Here is a 15,171-nt window from a genome sequence, read left to right on the forward strand (position 1 = left end):
CAAAACATAAACACTGAGCTAACTCCAGAAATCACTAGAACATGCTCAAACACACATGGTAAGATTGCAAGTTATAACAATTCAGACTTTGCAGAAAATAACATCACGATGCAATGTTTAGAGCCATCAAACAACATGTTACAGGAACTTATATTGGCAAACAAAGGCATGGCATGAATCTACTAAATGCATAGATCAAAAGTCCTTTACTGACCATAAGCCAAAAAGGATCAGAAAATATGATGGCACCCACGCAAACATGGCAAGTTATATTACAGATTCAAACATGGCAGGAACATAATTATGAAGGCATGTTAATGAGCTTGTGCAACTCACTACAGAGCAATACATGGCATGGCGAGGCACCCAACAGTAAGAAGGCATGTTTGTGAAGCTAAGCATGTCAATAGCAAGTTCATAGGATGCATGGAACACTAGGAAAACACATGGAAACAACTGAACTTAATGTAAACAGGCTGACAGCAACATTATGAAGCAACTTTGGAGCAAGATATTAACAAGCTACAACAAGCTATAAATGCAACCAGGGGCATGTATGGTTAGAGGATGACATGTAGATCAAAACATGTTTATAGAACATCTCCAGATTATGCATAGAATGATTAGTGGCAACATGTTTATATAGCATCACGAAATAACAGATTCAGCCTAGCAAAACAACAACATCATGAACCCTACTTAACAAGCTCGATACACTCACCACAAGTTATTGCATGACAAGATAAGCATAGCATCATCAAGAAGACATGTTTGTAAAACAAACCAAGTCAAGAACAAGTCCATAGCATGCAAGGGTCAACTATAGCAACCTTGGCTAAACTGAATAACATGTAAACAATCTGCCAGGAAATATTTTGAAGCAAAAGTAGAGCACTCAAATGACATGCTAGACTACTCCATAATTGCAACAAAAGGCAGGGATGGATAGACAATAACCTATTGTTCAAAACACCCTTACTGAAGTATCTCAAAATGTGCATGGATCTCTCTGTAGCATCAAGTTTACATGGCATCAAAATAACAGCAGAACAGGGCTAAAATCAGCAACATCACGATGCCTAGTTTGCATGCTTGTGCTAGTCACCACATTGATCACAAAAATACATGGTAAGCACCTCTGTAAAGAAGACATAACATAGCTCAAAACACATGTAGACATCAACCTCATAGGATGCACACATCAATCATGGCAAAAATGACAAAAGAGCTCGTTCTGATAACAGCCAGCAGAAAAACATCATGAAGCACTCTTACAACGATGATTCAGGCATCTAGATGACCTCAAATGAATATGATGCAATAGAATGAAATGATTTACTCGTCGAGACGAACAATTTGACATATTACACGCGCAAAACGGAGCTACGAATGCAGAGTTACGGCATGACGAATATGGCATGAAAATTATTGCAGATTTGGGGACTTAGTCATTTTCAGAGGGGGGAAAGTCAACCTCGTGATCCAGATCGGGCACGGACTTTGAGGCGCCGGAGATGGACGTGGTGGTGGCCGGAGATGGGCGGGGAAGGTCTCCTCCGGCCGGATTCGGCCGGATCCGGCGCGGGGCGGCGGGAGGCGCGGTGGACTAGCTCCGGGGCGGCGCCGGAAGAGGTCGGGGAGACCGGAGGGAGCCGGGCGGCGGCTCGCCGGATCCGCGGCGGAGCGGCGGCGCACCACGCGGGAGGCGGCGACGGCGGCGGTTGGCACGGAGGCCGAGGGCGGCGGCGAGCGGAGGAGGCGGCCAGCGGCGGCCGGGAGCGCGGGCGGCGGCGGAGGCGGCGGCCGACGCGAGGGACGGCGGCGCGGAGGCCGGCGGCGGAGGCGGCGGGGCTCGGCCGTGGGGTGCGGGCGACCCTGGGCGGCGGCGGCGCGGCGCGCGGGTGAAGTGGGCGCGGGGCGGCGGCGAATCAGGAGGCGACACGTGGCGGTGGAGCTGAGGTGGCATGCCGGGATTGGCCGGGGTGAGGTGGCGGCGGCGGTGGACGTGTCCGGCCGTCGGGCGGACATGTCCGGCGCGCGAGGAGGGAGAGGGCTAGGGTTCATCTGCGATTTTGGACGAGGAGGGCATAGTTTTATAGGTAGAGGGAGCTAGGAGAGTCCAAATGAGGAGCGATTTTCGGCCACGCGATCGTGATCGAACGACCGAGAGCATGGAGGGGAGTTAGATGGGTTTTGGGCCACTTTGGAGGGGGTGTTGGGCTGCAAAGAGAAAAGGGCTTTTACGGTTACCCGGTTAACCGTTGGAGTACCAAACGACCTCCAAATGGCACGAAACTTGACAGGCGGTCTACCGGTGGTATACCAAGGCCACTTGGCAAGCATCGGGCCATTCCGAGAAAGTTTAATACCCGCACACGAAGAGAGGCTAGAAGGGGACGCCGGATGACATAGAAGCGCCGGATTGCAAAACGAACAACGGGGAAAAAGCTCGGATGCATGAGACGAACACGTATGCAAAATGAAATGCACATGATGACATGATAAAATGCAACACACAAGCACATGACATGGCAACGACATGGCAACGACGGCGAATAACTGACAGACACCTGGCGCATCGGATCCGGGGCATTACATGCTCCTTTCCGGTCCAGAATTCCAATTGCTGGCATTCTCCCCCTTCATGTGAATCTTGCAAAATAAGAGAGAAAAGGCATGAGAATTGCATCATAAAGTGTGATAGCAGTCCATAATGTAATAAATATCAACATAAAAACATGATGCAAAATGGACATGTCATCTACGGAGGGTGATTCCTCCTTCACCACTCCCGATAACGACTCTGTCGTGCAACAAAGTGTGAAACCTTGAGGGTGATTCCTCCAAGTTCGCCTTGACGGTTACATTAAGTGGAATTCATCGCGGGTGATTCCCTGGATTTCCCCTTGGTGTTATAGACACATCTACTTTGACTTTACCCCCAGAACCATGTTAAAGATGGGTCGGCCCTGAGGGCTACCCACGAGAGTTATTGTTTCTATGGGACTGGAAGGACATGCAGTACCCCCCGGTAGAGGTGGACCTAAGTTCCCGACAGTATTTGTGAGTCAGGTTGACCGTGAGGGTACCCGCGAGTTGATGTGTAGTCGGGTTGACCTGGAGGGTACCAGCGAGATAACTATGCAGCATAGCCGGGCATTCTTAGCCCTTGCTGTAAGTCCATGAGACAAGGCGACGAGACCACAGATCATGGATCATTGATAATTAACGCGCGCTTCCAATACACTAACGTTTTGGATATGTGATCGGAGTAGGCCTCTGGCCTTTTCGCACTAACCACCATGCGGGAATAAGTATGGGCACTCTACGTCATACAATTCTTCTGAAAGATCACTGATGTCAGCGGTTTAGCGTCGCGCACCCGATTGGACGGGAACCACCTACGTTTGTATTAAGGGATGGGTCTGTTCCAGCCACGTTCGCAGCACGCATGATTGCAAAGGACGATTCACCCATGTCCCCTTCGCATTCAGGATGTAGACCGACGTGTTGGCCTCTCTGTTGAGCCTAGGTAGGACTACAATGGGTCGATCAGCCGAGGCCGAGTATGATCTGATGGTGTGCCTGGCCAGAGTTAATTGAGTGTGTTGGGTAAGTTTGTGCAGCCCTGCAGGGAAGTCAATCTATTCGAATAGTCGTGTCCACGGTAACGGACGCTCGGAGTTGTATCCCGATCAATACAACTAGAACTGGATACTGGAAACATGAAATGGATATGATGGCTTCGGGATTGCTTTCTCGCAGGGAGTCGAGGAAGGATCTCTGGGCGTTACTACAACATACTTACTACTATATGTTACTAATCTACACTCTTGTAATGCTGCAAGATGCTTCAAGATGCTAGTCTTTGATAGGCTAGGCTTTCCCTTCTCTTCTGGCATTTCTACAGTTCAGTCCAAAGATATAGCCCCATTCCTTTGATACTAATGCATACTTAGTATAGATATGAACCGGATCCGAAAATATTTCACAAAATGACCATTTTCATGACGGTCGGATCTAGGACGCCATGCTAAATAGCATGACACCTTGGCCTGGGGCGTCATGCTAGATAGAACATCGTCTTTGATAGAGGTAGTTGTCGTGCCATCAAGCATGGCGCCTCAGCCATGGTGTCGTGCAGAAGGGTCATTTTATGAAAAAAATCAGATCCAGTTTCTTTTTATAGGCAAAGTTTCAGATCTTTTTCTTTCTTTTTTCTCTTGCTGAAGTTTCAGAAATGGGTCGTATCTGCCCGTTTCCACCCCTCAGATGGGCTTTTGTTATTTTGCTGGCCCATCTCCGTGCTAGCGCCGCAAGAAGTGCTGTGCACGTGACGTGACAGTGAGAGGAGCCGGTTCCTTCCCCACCATTCCCGTACCTTTGTTTCCTCTTCCCCTAGCTAGTCCCGAGTCCTGACCTACCAATCTCGACCTACATCCCTACTCTTCCACCGCGTGGGCGCGTGGCCTACAAGCCGCCGCCGTGGCCATAGCTCACGGCCGCCGGCTGACGCCCCCCTCAAACCCCTCGGCCTTCGCCGGCTTCGCCGTTCCTGTTCATGCTCATCGCGTCCCTGCTGTCCCGGCCCCGTCCGCAACCTTTGGCCATCGGATTTTGAGGTATGAGCTCGTTTTCACCCACTGATTAGTCCCCACTGATCTCCACAGTTTCTAAGTGTGCCGATGCATACCCGGCACACCATCCAGATCTAGATCCGCCGTAGATCCAGCACCTTACTGATCGGCATTCCTATTGATAAACAAAGTAATAAAATATGCAGCAACCTTTAATTCGATGTTCTGATACCAAACATTCAGAAAAATGTTTTTTAAGTTGCTAATGGCTTCATACTGAAGGTGGAGACGACATGATAAACTGTTCTTTTGCATTCACTTTATGATAAAATAAGCATAGCTAGAATGGTACTATTTGGCCTATGACTGTAAGATTATTGCAGTTGCTGCCACATTTTTTCGCCGAATTCAAAAATCCCCTATATTTTTTCAGTAGCAACTGGACGCATTTCAACTTTTCCATAAATGATAAAAGTGAAAGTTGTTACAACACTAATTTGTTGCATGCTGCTTGGAATTTGGGTGGTCCTGTGCGATCGAAAGTGAGGGATTAACGAAGCACGTTTTTTCTCGAAATTAAAGGAAATGCATTCTTCTTTTGGGGAAATATGTGGCATGAACTTCGCTTTTACATCGTAGCACATGATATCACCACACAATCTGACCACTTAATGCATCAGATGTGCATCTCTTCGCTCCCAGTCACGATGACATCGGGGCTGACGTGGGGGATTACCGGCGTAGGGCGCTAGTCGCACACCAGTGCAGCCCTTCTTGTTTTGCTTTCTCCTTTTTATACGTGGCTATTTTGTTCATGTGGCCTGACTCCTACCACTTTGAGCAGGTAGTGTACTGATGAAGACAGAGATTGAGGAGGAAGGCATCAGAGGGTCCTGGACTGAGGAGGACAAATCCCTTTGTGCTTCTGTGCTGGGCTTAGATGCCTTCACATATCTGACAAAAGGTGGAGGTGCCATATCTGAAAATCTCGTAGCAGCGTCTGGGTTGGTGGGCTTGCAAAATAAACTCCAGGACCTGGTTGAAGCTGATGGTAAAAGCCTTTGTTGGAACTACGCCATCTTCTGGCAACTCTCCCACACCAAATCTGGTGAACTTGTCCTTGGTTGGGGTGACGGATCTTGCCGTGAACCCCATGATAATGAGATGAACTCGACTACTCGTGGTGATATTCATGATGCATCTTCACTGAGCCAACAAAGGATGCGTAAGCGAGTGTTAGAGCGACTGCATACAGCATTTGCTGGGGCTGAGGAGGAGGATGATGCTCTCAGAATTGACCAGGTGACTGACACTGAGTTATTCTTCCTAGCATCCATGTATTTTGCATTTCCACGTCATGTAGGTGGCCCTGGGCAAGTGTTTGCAACAGGTGCACCCCTTTGGATTCCTAACAATCCGCACAAGGTTTCCCCCTCAAATTATTGCTATCGTGGATTCCTTGCAAGTGCAGCAGGATTTAGGACTATTGTTCTACTGCCATTTGAAGCTGGTGTACTTGAGTTAGGCTCAATGCAGAATGTGCTTGAGAGTGCTGAAGCTCTGGAAACCATAAGGTCTGTGTTTCTAGGGGCAAGCAGTAAGAAGGCAGCATCTGGGAAGCATGATGAGAATGGTTCTGCTCAAATATCACCCGGTTTGGCTAAGATTTTTGGGAAGGATTTGAATCTGAGCCGACCTTTAGTCAACACGGGAGCACTTCCATTAAAAATGAATGAAAGGTCATGGGATATGCAGAAGAATTGTGGTGGTGAGAGCCTGTTGCTCCCCAATGTCCGGAAAGGTTTGCAGAACTTCACATGGAGTCAGGCTCGAGGCCTGAATTCTCATCACCAGAAATTTGGCAATGGTATTCTAGTTGTGAAAAGTGAGACTTCACAACGTAGCAATGGAGCTGCGCATAGCCCTGGATTGAGCCCATTTCAGCTCCAGAATTCACAGCAGATACTGACACAACCACCACCTCAGTCACAGACACCGAGGCATATAGATTTTAGCGTAGGGTCTAGTTCAAAATCTGGTGTTTTGACTTCACAAGCAGCTCTGTTGGGTGGGGAAAATGGCAGTGTCGATGGTTTGTGTAAGGAGCAAGTGGCCCCTACAATGGAGGGCCAGCAACCAAGAAAGAGGGGAAGAAAACCAGCAAACGGGAGGGTAGAGGCACTTAACCATGTTGAGGCTGAGCGCCAAAGGAGGGAAAAACTCAACCAGAGGTTCTATGCACTGAGAGCTGTTGTTCCCAATATCTCAAAAATGGACAAAGCATCGCTCCTGGGAGATGCCATAACGCACATCACTGATCTCCAGAAGAAGCTCAAAGAGATGGAGTCGGAAAGAGACATGTTCTTGGAGTCTGGTATGGTAGACCGCAGGGTCCAAACACCTAGGCCAGAAGTAGATATCCAGGTGGTGCAAGATGAGGTTCTTGTTCGTGTAATGTCACCTATGGACAACTATCCGATAAATAATGTGTTCCAAGCTTTTGAAGAGGCAGAAGTCAAAGTTGGTGAATCAAAGATCGCATCCAACAATGGGAAAGTTATGCATTCCTTTGTTATCAAGTCCCCTGGCTCTGAACAGCAAACAAGAGAGAAATTGATTGCTGCTATGTCTCGTGCAATGAACTCCATGTAGAATTATAACTTGATGCATTAGAGGGCAGATCGTTTTTCTAGTTGCGAACAGGTAGCAGTGGTAGACTCCCAGTGTCCATGTAATTGCTACATGACCACAGAAAGCTCAGGTTCTGACTTCGCAAAATAATCTGTATGTGCAAATTACTGCCGTAAATCTTTAACAGTCTGTCCTGTGGTCAGTTACTCAGTTCAGTTTTGATGTTTCTTAGATGGAGATTATAGTTACAATGTATTTTAGCTATTTATTATGAATCAATATAAACGATGCTTAGCTCCATGGAGGAAGAGGGAAAAAAACATCAATTTAGTTTGAGAGATTCCAGCCCAGTATGCTGAAGGTGATCGGAGTGGTGCATTTTCCCAAGCAAAGCTACACAATTGTGCATTTTCCTTGTCTTGTTAAACCACCAGGTATGGAGGTGAGTGGCAAGCAAGACCCCTATGGGTTTGGCTGACTTTCACCTTCTGAATTTTCTTTTCAGCAAGTCCTAACCATATCTGGTTATAATGAAAGCTGAAGAACATCAAATCATGTCGCTTGCCTTGTCTATTTTTTACTCAGCTTATGTTCATGCTTTCTTCCACCGAGGCTTCAGTAACACTACTATTGTACGCATTTCGCTTGGTGAGCTGAGTCCTGCCATTACTTGGAGTCAAGCAAAGATATTTATATTTTGTACACTTGAATGTTATATGTATCTTAAATGCCCATGCTGCAGGCTTCATGGTTAGCCAACGCCATATTGGTGAGTGGTTGATAAGACAAAAGGCAATAAATGCTTATGCAATTTCTTGCTTTTATGTAGGTGGGCAGAACTGAATATGTGGATTGATCAGGTGCTAGAGGTGAGGTCTCATCACTTTGTTTGTTCTATTTCGCTTAAAGAACCGTGAATAGATATGTGGATTATCAGCAACCAAGCATCTCATTCTTCAGGACTGGTGAAAAGTATTTATGCATGGTTTGCTTTATTTCTATTAGTATTAGTGTATTAGAAGCCAGTATGCCTATAACTTACACTCACATATTGGATCGGCATCTATCATCATAGTCGATCCTGTATCCCCACATTAGATGAAACCAACTCAACACAAGATACGAATTAGGTTTTTGTATATGGTGAACTCCGATATGCCTTTCGAGACCAAGATCAAGCAATCAGATCCTTCCCTTTAATTACCAGTGTACGTACATGGTGCTGTCGTGCTCTGTTCTTAGATTACAAGCAACTTAGTTTGTATTTTAACCTTCATTTCATGTCACCATATATCTATATGTGCATCAATTCCTATTATTTTATTAAAAAAATGAGGGGTGGCAGCAGCCCAATGGAAATGATGTAACTTTCATTCTGCACTGATAGCTTCCATAGTGCCATGAGTAGTGTTCCACGTCATTCACAAAAATCGTAGTTTTCCATCATTACTATCGATGTTTCTCCACTTTAACTTATAATTCTTGTAGTTACCTGCAAATTCTTTCTTAAGGCATCTTGCTGTTACTCATATGGACGACTATATACACGAAACTACAATGAGAATAATCCGTCCCAACTCCAAAGTTAGTACAATATTACTACAAGCGGTCTGCGCGCTTTACCACGCCGCTTTTCATTGTGGGCCACTACCCCCGGGTTTTGGTTGAAATCGTTTCCTGTTAGATTGGAGGCAACTCTCACGTGTCATCATATGAAGCAAAAGCAATGCTCTACTTATGGCTATGGTACACATGTATAAGGCACTGACTGACAAAACTCTGAGAGCATGATATACTCCTTTATTGAAATAGAGTTCCTTTTTGAAAGGTTCAAATAGAATATCAAACATGAGTTATGTTTCTTGAATATTGCACTGTAGTGTGCTTGATGGAAAGTTTTTTTTATTACAGTAGACCAAGGAAGAAACCCTTACCTGATCATCACCAATGTCCAACAACAAATTAACTGTAGAAACAGAAGACATGATACAAATAAAGCATAAGTGAACCGACCAAGTTGGGATAGGGTGAGGTACGTGCAAAAATCATTCTTTATCTGCCACAGCCCACAACAAACAAATTTATACGAATAGGTAAAACCAACCTGGAGGGCTGGACTTCCAGAATACATTTATCTTTGATGAAGCTATAACAGGGATGAAAATCTTTTGGGCACAATCGGAACATGATTCCTGCCTGATTACCACAATACTTCCAGTATACTTGAGAGCTATATGAACAAAATTTTCAATGCTTACCACACTATGATAAAAACTACTTGCAAAGTTCACCACCTATTGGCCCTGTAAGTAACTGAAGTGGATGTTATTCACATTTTGCGTACAGCGCAAGGAAAAAAGGAAAGGAAATGCTAGTCATAGAGTGGTATGAACCTACAGCCAAGTCATCATTGACTGCAAGTAGATTTAAAAAAAAGCAATCACGGTCAGTTCACCATTTCCACCTTCCCATGAAGAATGGAAGTATGTTTTAGTGTTAGATTAGAAACCACTCCAAATGCCATGAGCCATCAGAACTTCACTTTCACTCTAGCTCTAGGTTCGAGATCAAAGTGTTTTTAAAATTTAGCGCTTATTTTGTAATACTATGAAGGGACAAATGCATTTTTGCCCCTAGTTGGAACCTACCCGCGGGGTTTGCCCTTACTTTTTGACTCTGCTCAGTTTTGCCCTTAGATTTGCCTCCGAGGTCGCCCGAATGCCCTTTGACGGTTTGACCAATACTTTGAAAATTTGTAACAAATTCATATGAACTCAGAATGCAAATAAGATACCAAAATGTTCAGATAAGCATTACCTTTATGTGCATGTCATCTGCATTTAGGAAAAATAATACCGTTTAAACTACCCAAGGTTTTTAATGTTATTACCATTATTAAAAATAAAAAGGTATAAACAATGCTTTTTCATGAATAAAAATTACATGCAAATGCAGGTGATGTTTTCTGAACATCCTGATATCTTATTTGCATCTTTCCGAGTTCATATCAACTTGTTATGAAGTTTCAAATAATGGTCAAAGTTGTTTCAAAATAATGGCACGAAGAGGATTTGTATTTTCGAAACAGTTTTCAGTCTTCCGCATTGCAGGTGGCTTTAACCATTACTTCTCGCGCAGCGAGATTTCTGATTTTTTTATGGATTTGTATTTTGAAATAGTGTTCAAGCATGTTTGAAACTTCGCTAATCATATGTAGAAACATGTATTGTGTTTCGAAGATTATATTGCATAGCATAATAATTTATAAAGATTGCTTTGATTAGAAACAATGGGAACTGCTTGTATGCTTTGTCAAAGTAAAACCCACTACTTTATAGCCAAATATTGCTCATGTTCAATTGATTATCCAAGAATGTCAGCACGTTTCACGTGCTCCTTTTCTGCAAGGAAATGCTTCTACTTGTTGATGCGCATTCTAACATTGTTGAAACTGGATGTAATTGTTCTTTTCATTTCTCCAACAGCACCAAGAGCAAAAAGGACGGTGTTCGAGTATGATATTAGCAACGATGACTGCTAAAATTTGCACACAACGGTTAACATCAAACTTGCTACTGCAGCTCCATCCATCCGTACTAGATCGGCAAAGCGCCTTGACGCGAGGGTGCCGGTCAAACCAATATGGCCAAATAGTGGAGACCAAACCGCACGATGCATTAGTAGGAAAGCAAGTTTAGCACATGTAACATGACAGAAGCCCAACTCCCAAGTGTGTGTATTAAGGATGGAAATGCAGAGACTATATCAGGTTGGAAATGTATCAAGGAGTTAATAAAAAAAGCTCAATGATCAAACCTTTGATATAGCTCTTTTTTTATTAACATCTGATATTGCTCAATATATCTCTGGAAATATATATGATATTACTCAAAGAGTACCTGATGGTAGATACTCACAACAGTAAAAAAATGGCCCTATCTACATGCCATTGGCGCATTTGTTATACAATGTGACATGAAACACCTGAGCAAGGTCTGGTATGATAGAAACCAAAAAGCAGGCCATAGTATTAGTCCCAGATAACTTATTTACAATGTTTTTCATATTGCACAACAAACTACTCTCTCCGTAAAGAAATATAAGAACGTTTAGATCACCAAAGTAGTACATGGTTGGCTATTGGATATATAACTTTATCCACACGCCTTCATCCAATTTGCTTGATATATAACTTTCTCCACACTCCTTCGTTTGATTTGCATGCATGTTGTGATGCACGGATCTGCTAAAGGACATGTCGTGTTAGGCAAACTATTCAAATAGCGCGTCTCATGGACAGGGAGAAAATAATTTGGTCTATATGAAGGAGAATCACTCTGGATAATACACAGTGATTTGGATACAGTATAGCCTTTTAACATAAAAGAATATATAAGATAAAATTAGAATTATTTTATCTTAGCATTTTGCATGGCCTACAATGGGCGACAGATAAGAATCACAAACCTATGGTGACACAAGAAGCCTCTGAAGCAAAGAAGGCGGCTCAACGGTGACTTGGAAAGTGAGAGAGGCGGAGCGCTGGCCTACATCTCCCCAGGCTCTGCCTGGTGCCCATCAATAAGGTAAGAGTCCATGAAACCACACATAATTATTTTCGCATGCGAAGTGACAACACAAATAACCATGGGATCTTATTTTCTACAAAAGGATCAACAATTAGAATGCCAGATTTGGCAACAACATAATACATACTTCCATATCGGAGACATAAATTTCTTAATTCTTAAACAATGCGGTTCTAAAATGTTTTATCTATCAACAACATAGTATTAGTGGTTGTGCTTTCAGCAATATAAACAATTAGAGACATGCAACAATGGTACATACACATGATACAGTAAAAGAGCCTAGAAAAGAAATCAATTCGAGTCACAGAACGAAGGTAGAGAAACCTCACCGACTGAGGTAGGTATACATATGCTCAACTCAACTGGACAGAGACGCAACATAAGTTATTTTTTGTGAAAAACACAACAGAAGCTGAATAAAGTAACAGAAGGAACCAGTAGATAACTTTATTGGTACCCAGCATATATGGTTCAATTTTCTTTCAACTAAAATATATATGCAAAGGTGAGTCTAGTTACCTTGCACTAATTTGACAGAAATGAGTTTTGCTTCCCACGAAAACACATACATGAACATAATTAGTGCAAGTCCAGTGCATGATTAATTTTATTTCAAGTACACCATAGAAATAAAGTACTATCTCAAGGTTCTTGGTTTGTATGATTGTCATCATGTGTTCAATTAACATATCTTGGGTCTAATAGTAACCATGTCTCTACTAAATCTAGCCACAATGCCCTGGACATATATAAAGATGCACACAAGACAAAAGATAGTACTCGGCGTACATAAGGACCTTGATCGCCGTTGTGCCTTCCTGTTGCCTTTGACTTGATCAAAGGCCAGCAAAGAAGCAACAAAGACAATGGCAGTGGCGGAGGCGGTGGTATCCAGTCATCGGCAGACGGGGAGGCCTCCACCGGCGCCGTGGCCGGTGGTGTTTCCCTTTTGGGCTATCTCGATGCCACGGTCCTCACTGGTCACTATAGAGTAGTGGCATGAGCGGCGGCCTACACAACCCTTCCAGCAATGGCGGCGGGAGACACAACGTCAACCAACAAACCAAAACGTTGGGAGAGGCGGTCACAGAGAGAGACGGCATGGTGGCGATCTGCAAGCATATGATTTCTCATTAGTAAATATCATATTGCATTATGAGAGAAAAATGAAGAATCAAATAAGAACCAAAGCTGACCTTTTCATAGTTAATATGGATTCCAATGTAGAACAGCCCACACAACCCTCCTGACGATGGCAAGGGGCAAGCCAGTGGGAGACACGGCAGGGACCAGCATGCCAAGTCAACGAGAGGAGGAGCAGATAGAAAGAGACGACAGACAGCGACCTGTACTAGTTGATAAACACTGCAAATGTGTGTGCACCTGATTAAATGAGATCCATAAGCATAGTTCAGAATAACAAAAATTTCGAAGGCAAAAGCCATGTCCCAAGGTAATAATCAGAGGCATCTATGTTCATGTCCAAAACTAAAAGCAATGCAAGCTCCATAGCGCAATTTAGTTAGATATTTGCGCTGCATGATAATTAGACAGCACTGTTACAATGCCAAAGGGAGCTTGAATTTTAATGGTACTATTATACCGCATAGATAACATATCTTTAGTCTGCCATGATTATCACAGAACACCATAAAAGATGAGTTTACATGAGAAACTAACCCATCAGCACATGGGATCTTACCTAAGATGTCTTGTACAATGATAACAAGGCCAATCTCAAAACTGTTGTGATACAAAAAAACAGAAATGACTGAAGTATAAGCTTTATAATTGCACCGTAATAGAGAATTTTGTTGGCAGATGAGAACAATGAAATAAGTTAACAAAAAGAAAATGCATCATGGGTAATTAAAATGTCTGTCGGTGTCAAAACCGGTGGATCTCGGGTAGGGGTTCCCAAGCAGTGCGTCTTAGGATCAATGGTAACAGGAGGTAAGGGACACGATGTTTTACCCAGATTCGGGCCCTCTTGATGGAGGTAAAACCCTACGTCCTGCTTGATTGATATTGATGATGTGAGTATTACAAGAGTTGATCTACCACGAGATCAGAGAGGATAATCCCTAGAAGCTAGCCTATGGTATGATTGATGTTGTCTATATCTATCGACTAGCCTGGCCCCGGTTTATATAATGCATCAGAGGCCTAGGATAACAAGAGTCCTAGCCGAATACGCCGGTGAGGGAGGAGTACTTGTCTTGATCGCCAAGTCTTGTTGATTCTTGTTTGTATGCGGCAGCTGTCCGGACTGGCCCATGAGTATACGGCCATGGGGGTCCTCGGCCCAATCCAACTGATCGGGAGACGACGCGTTGAGTACCCCCTAGTCCAGGACACCGTCAGTAGCCCCCTGAACCGGTCTTCAAGTTAGGGACGCTCCTCGATTCTTCCGAACTATTCTTCATCTTCGGTTGCCGGTCTTGAAAACTGGTTCAACAAATCTTCTCCGATATTGAGGATCGCCGAAATGCATTCGACGAGTTTATACGTCGGGTATCCGAGGAGCCCCTTTAAGTTTCCGGCCTTTATCAATGCCTTGTTATTTTTATGCCACACCTCGGGTTTGAAGTTGTTCCCGGGCGGCAACGTCCTCTTGCGTCCGAGCTCCAACACTGGACTGCATTCGAGGTATCTTTTGCAGCCGAGCACCAATGTCGGACTGCTGCCCAGCTCTACCGCCGGACTATGTATCCGAGCTCCAACGCCGGACTGTATCCGAGCTCCAACGCCGGACAATGTATCCGAGCTCCAACGCCGAACTTTATCCGAAGTGTCGTAAATCACCTTGGTTCAAAGAAGTTCGAAGGAGTTTAGCCGAGCTTAATGCCGGAAATCCCCTCTATGGAGCCAGCCACTAGCGCCCGAGCTTTATGCCGGACTGCTCCCGAGGTGGTGCACCACCCCGAATGTGGGCCGATTTTTGTCAATGTTTTTGATTGGTGCAATTTATTCTCTGCCGAGATACATAGCTAGTAGCCCTCAAGGTGGGTATCGGTCTAAAACCCGAGATGCACATGAAGGATGACATAAGACCGCTGATCCCCGTAGCCGCTGAGACTCAGGTTGATTTGCAAAATCGGTCTGAGGATCAAGTCCTAGCTCGGCAGAATACTTCGGGACACAAAAAGTGGCGTGCTCAGTCCTCGAGACTCAGGTTGGGTGCGGCCGACCAACCTGAGGATCAAAATCTCCTCAGAAACTGTATTGCACTTAAAATTTTCTGCATAGAACAGGCAATGCAGTAGCCCCCGAGACACTGGTCGGGTGGCAACACCAAATCAGGGATCGATGTGCCCATTTAATATTTGTAAATAATAAGCCCGAAGCCCAGTAGCCCCCGAGCCTTAATG

General features: G+C 44.4%; 1 protein-coding gene and 1 long non-coding RNA gene across 9 annotated transcripts; one reads left to right on the forward strand and one right to left on the reverse strand.

The window, feature by feature from the left end:
* Positions 1-4,360: 4,360 nt before the first annotated feature.
* On the forward strand, positions 4,361-10,985 carry LOC119291488 (transcription factor MTB1-like). Of its 5 annotated transcripts, XM_037570250.1 has the most exons (5): positions 4,361-4,622; positions 5,422-7,650; positions 7,794-7,856; positions 8,038-8,077; positions 10,694-10,985. In XM_037570250.1, exon 2 carries the CDS (start codon positions 5,433-5,435, stop codon positions 7,227-7,229), a length of 1,797 nt encoding a protein of 598 aa, XP_037426147.1. In that variant the 5' UTR covers positions 4,361-4,622; positions 5,422-5,432; the 3' UTR covers positions 7,230-7,650; positions 7,794-7,856; positions 8,038-8,077; positions 10,694-10,985. The 5 variants fall into 5 exon arrangements, with proteins under 5 accessions (XP_037426147.1, XP_037426145.1, XP_037426146.1 ...); XM_037570248.1 differs by having other exon boundaries at positions 5,422-7,856; XM_037570249.1 differs by having other exon boundaries at positions 7,794-8,077.
* Positions 10,986-11,184: 199 nt separating this feature from the next.
* LOC119291489 lies at positions 11,185-13,793 on the reverse strand. 4 transcript variants are annotated; one of them, XR_005142467.1, is made up of 4 exons: positions 12,997-13,793; positions 12,598-12,912; positions 11,676-11,870; positions 11,185-11,451 (listed from the first exon to the last, which is right to left on the reverse strand). It is a non-coding gene; the product is annotated as an uncharacterized LOC119291489 (long non-coding RNA). The 4 variants fall into 4 exon arrangements; XR_005142468.1 differs by having other exon boundaries at positions 11,676-11,776; positions 12,590-12,912; XR_005142466.1 differs by having other exon boundaries at positions 12,590-12,912.
* Positions 13,794-15,171: the final 1,378 nt, after the last annotated feature.

Source organism: Triticum dicoccoides, chromosome 4B (genome assembly GCF_002162155.2).
Source record: "Triticum dicoccoides isolate Atlit2015 ecotype Zavitan chromosome 4B, WEW_v2.0, whole genome shotgun sequence".
Lineage (NCBI taxonomy): Eukaryota > Viridiplantae > Streptophyta > Magnoliopsida > Poales > Poaceae > Triticum > Triticum dicoccoides.

Bases quoted from the DNA above. Each gene is read 5' to 3' on its own strand.
- LOC119291488 (XM_037570247.1), top strand. From the start codon at position 5,433: ATGAAGACAGAGATTGAGGAGGAAGGCATCAGAGGGTCCTGGACTGAG.